Source organism: Lupinus angustifolius, unplaced genomic scaffold (assembly GCF_001865875.1).
Source record: "Lupinus angustifolius cultivar Tanjil unplaced genomic scaffold, LupAngTanjil_v1.0 Scaffold_210_2, whole genome shotgun sequence".
Lineage (NCBI taxonomy): Eukaryota > Viridiplantae > Streptophyta > Magnoliopsida > Fabales > Fabaceae > Lupinus > Lupinus angustifolius.
Window position 1 is genome coordinate 13,492 of NW_017726926.1, and position 3,772 is coordinate 17,263.

Sequence of the window (3,772 nt, forward strand, 5' to 3'; positions counted from 1 at the left end):
ATAAAATAAATTGACAAATGATTAGAAAAATTGCTTTAGCTATATGATGTTTTTTTGTTTGAATCTATGCGACATACTAACTTTATTCATTTATTACAGAGCGGTACCCATTGCAATGGATAGAGCTATCAAAGAGATTGTGTCTAGTATTGTTCAGCGTAGTGTTTCCATAGCAACACAAACAACAAAGGAGCTTGTTTTAAAGGTGGAAATATGTTAAGCTGCAAGCTAAGAAATCTCTTGTACTTAGATTCTGTGCTTGATTCTAATTTAGTTTATTCATTTGTAGGATTATTCCATGGAATCAGATGAGAATCGTATACTAAATGCTGCACATTTGATGGTTGCTAGTCTGGCTGGGAGTTTAGCTCATGTTACATGCAAAGTAATGCTCAGAAATATGTCTATTAATTTATGCTGTTTGTTTATATTGAATCTAAGCAATTTCTTGGTGACTATATGCTTTTTAGGTTCCACATTTTGTTTTATCTTCTACTTATTCTATCTGTTTCTTCCAGGAACCTCTTCGAGCATCAATATCAAGTCAGCTGAGGACTTCACTTCAGAATTTAAGTATTGGAAGTGAAATTTTGGAACAGGCAGTGCAACTTGTCACCAATGATAATCTTGATCTTGGTTGTGCAGTCATTGAACAAGCTGCTACTGATAAGGTTAGTTCCGTTAAATGTGTTTTCTTATAGTTAGTTACGGCAGTGCCGATTGTGAGGAAAAGCTGTACTCTTGTAGCTTCTTGTAAATGTAACATTTGATTATAGAAGGTATTTGCACCATGATTTAGACATCGTTTCCTTGGTTGTTTTTAAAGTTGAAGTATATTGCAATGGTATGTTTGAACCTCCAATTTTATCACCTATTTAAATATTTTTGTGTTGAATTGTTTTCTTCCCTTTTGTGATTATTTGATTACTGTGGAAACAATGCATTATATTTAACTGATAAAGTAAAAGGGGTGGAGTAAAAAAGCGCTTATGCAGTTTACAATTTACTTTAGGTTTTCTTGTATGAAAATGTACTAAAATGAAAATTATAAGGCAGCTAAAGTATGAGGAATAAACTAAATGTACCATTTGATTAAGTGTATGCACTGTTTAGATCATGGCATATTTTTTGTTATGCACTGTTTAGATCATGGCATATTTTTTGTTATGCACTATTTGCTATTGGGGACCAGAAAAGGGTGGCCTAGTGCACGAGACTCCCATCTAGTGAGGTCCGAGGAGGATAGGTTATGCAGTCTTACACCAAAAAAGGGTTGCAAGCAGAGAGGTTTTCTCACAGTATTTGCTATTGGAGACTATTTAAATCAATTAAATCTATTGTGGAAGGAACTAGAATACTTATGTTTAGTTCTTCTATAATCCTGGTAGTAGTTGTTGAACTTATGCGACTTCATTTTATGCATTGTTTTCATGTAGGCAATAAACACGATTGATACAGATATCGGTCAACAACTTTCTTTGAGAAGGAAGCATCGAGAAGGTATGGGTTCTACATTTTTTGATGCAAACTTGTATACACAAGGTTCTATGGGTGGCGTGCCAGATTACCTTCGTCCCAAACCTGGGCAGCTGTCCCTCTCACAACAGCGCGTCTATGAGGTATTTAATCAGATTCTTTAGACATTTGGTGGGATTTATCACTTTAGAAGACATTAAACAGTTCAATTTCTGTTCATTTATATTAGGACTTTGTTCGGCTTCCCTGGCAAAATCAGTCTAGCCAGACCTCAAATTCAGTGTCCTCTGTTCAATCTGGCAATGCTGGTTCTGTAATTACGGGATATGAAGGGGTCTCTCGACAATTAGATGATATGGCCGAATCTAACCTGTCTTCACAACTTAGGTGCCTGTTTTATATTCACTCTGTGAAGCTCTTAGAATGATTATAATTCTAACAATATTTATAATATGCGTATGGCTCAGTGCTTCCTCAATTCATAATAGAGCTGCTGATAGTTCTTCCCAGCTTAGTGTGGAGAAAGATTCTGTTGCCTCATTCCCTTCAACTGCCTCCACCCCTGAGTTGCATCAAGTTGATTCTTCTGATGCTGTGCAAGTGAGAATTTTATATAAACATTGTAACTGCATATTCTTCTGATTGTGTTGCAATTGGTGTCTAAATGGGTTTTTAACTGTTGTAAGGAATCTGGAGCTTCTTCCCAACAACTAGTTTCACCAGGTGCTGTGGAGCGTTTTGGAAGTAGCTTCTTGGAATCTTCTCTCACTACAAGGGATGCCCTTGATAAATACCAAATTGTCGCTCAAAAGGTTGTTACTGATCTTTTTAGCTGTGCCATTAATTATTTGATTTTTTATTTTCTTTTTCTATTATTGTTTAGTTTATTTCAAATGTTTATTGACACCTTGAATGCAATTGGTTTCAGTTGGAAGCTTTGGTTAACAATGATTCCGCGGAAGCAGAAATACAGGTATTTTGTTTTTGGTTCAAATTATATGATTTTCTACATAATATAGCCTCTATCAATATGCCTAGTGAATGGTAGTACTGCTATTGTTTTCTTTTTCTTACCCTGATAAGTTCATTTTCACATGTTTAGGGAGTCATTTCTGAAGTTCCTGAAATCATACTCAAATGTGTTAGTCGAGATGAGGCTGCTTTAGCTGTTGCTCAAAAGGTGCACACCATCAAGCTTAAATATTCTGCTTTATGTCTCATACTCTACTTTCAGTTGAAGGACTAAGAATAGTTATGCAGATATTTTCTTTTTGGAAAATTAACAGTTTTTAATCTTTTAAACAGGTTTTCAAACTTTTGTATGATAATGCATCAAACAGCATTCATGTCAGTGCTCATTTCGGGATCCTGACTGCCATTCGTGATGTTTGCAAGCTTGCTATGAAGGAACTTACTAATTGGGTATGGTGAAAAAAATATTTCTGTTAGTTGAATGAAAAAATCTTTCTATATTGTTATAATTTCGTATTTTGCATTACTTCCTCTTCTTATTCAAATATATAGTAATATATTCTGTATACTCAGCTTTTGTAATGAAAATCGCATATTCTGACCACAAATATTGAATCTCCTTTCATAATATTGATGATTTCAAAACTAGATAACAATGAAAAGCAATGAATAGTGGTTGCAAAGATATTCCTACTTGCTCTAATGTAATCAATTAACTGTGTTTGAGACACTGAACTCTTATTTTTATTATGGTTATAACCAATCAAGGGGCTAATCAAATTCAGCTGTCTAATATTCTGACTGGTACTTTAAATCTATGTTTGTTTATGAATTGTTCAAACCAGCATGTCTTATTGTATAATTCTTACAGGTAATTTACTCGGAAGAAGAAAGGAAATTTAACAAGAATATTACTGTCGGCCTCATCCGCAGTGAATTGCTAAACCTTACAGAGTACAATGTTTATATGGCAAAACTCATTGAAGGGGGAAGGAACAGTATGTGAAATGAAAATACGTTTCTCTGTCTTAGTCTTTTTTGTATATAATATTTTAGTCATTCAACTTTACATGATGAATGTGCAGAGGCTGCTACGGAGTTTTCCATTTCTCTCCTTCAGACCTTGGTTATTGAGGAACCTAAAGTTATTCCAGAACTTCACAATCTCGTTGATGCTTTGGCAAAGGTTTGTACTTGTTCATATGAGTTTCTGCATTCTTACCGTGCCCTCAGTTATTTACCACATTTTATTTTGCAGCTTGCTACGAAGCCTGGATCACCTGAAACATTACCGCAGCTGGTTGAGATGGTTAAGAAACCCGCT

General features: G+C 34.9%; 1 protein-coding gene across 1 annotated transcript in view; it reads left to right on the forward strand.

Annotated features, from left to right (window-relative positions):
• The window catches only part of LOC109340616 (CCR4-NOT transcription complex subunit 1-like), a gene marked incomplete at its 3' end in the record, with an annotated part of 19,375 nt that overhangs the window by 10,399 nt on the left and 5,204 nt on the right, over positions 1–3,772 (forward strand). Inside the window, 13 exon segments of the mRNA XM_019578340.1 lie at positions 26–205; positions 290–385; positions 519–671; positions 1,437–1,619; positions 1,706–1,863; positions 1,944–2,076; positions 2,163–2,288; positions 2,405–2,449; positions 2,579–2,656; positions 2,782–2,898; positions 3,320–3,446; positions 3,534–3,634; positions 3,707–3,772. The exon segment at positions 3,707–3,772 is cut by the window's right edge and continues 13 nt beyond it. Of these exon segments, the coding sequence (XP_019433885.1) occupies positions 26–205; positions 290–385; positions 519–671; positions 1,437–1,619; positions 1,706–1,863; positions 1,944–2,076; positions 2,163–2,288; positions 2,405–2,449; positions 2,579–2,656; positions 2,782–2,898; positions 3,320–3,446; positions 3,534–3,634; positions 3,707–3,772 (1,563 nt within the window).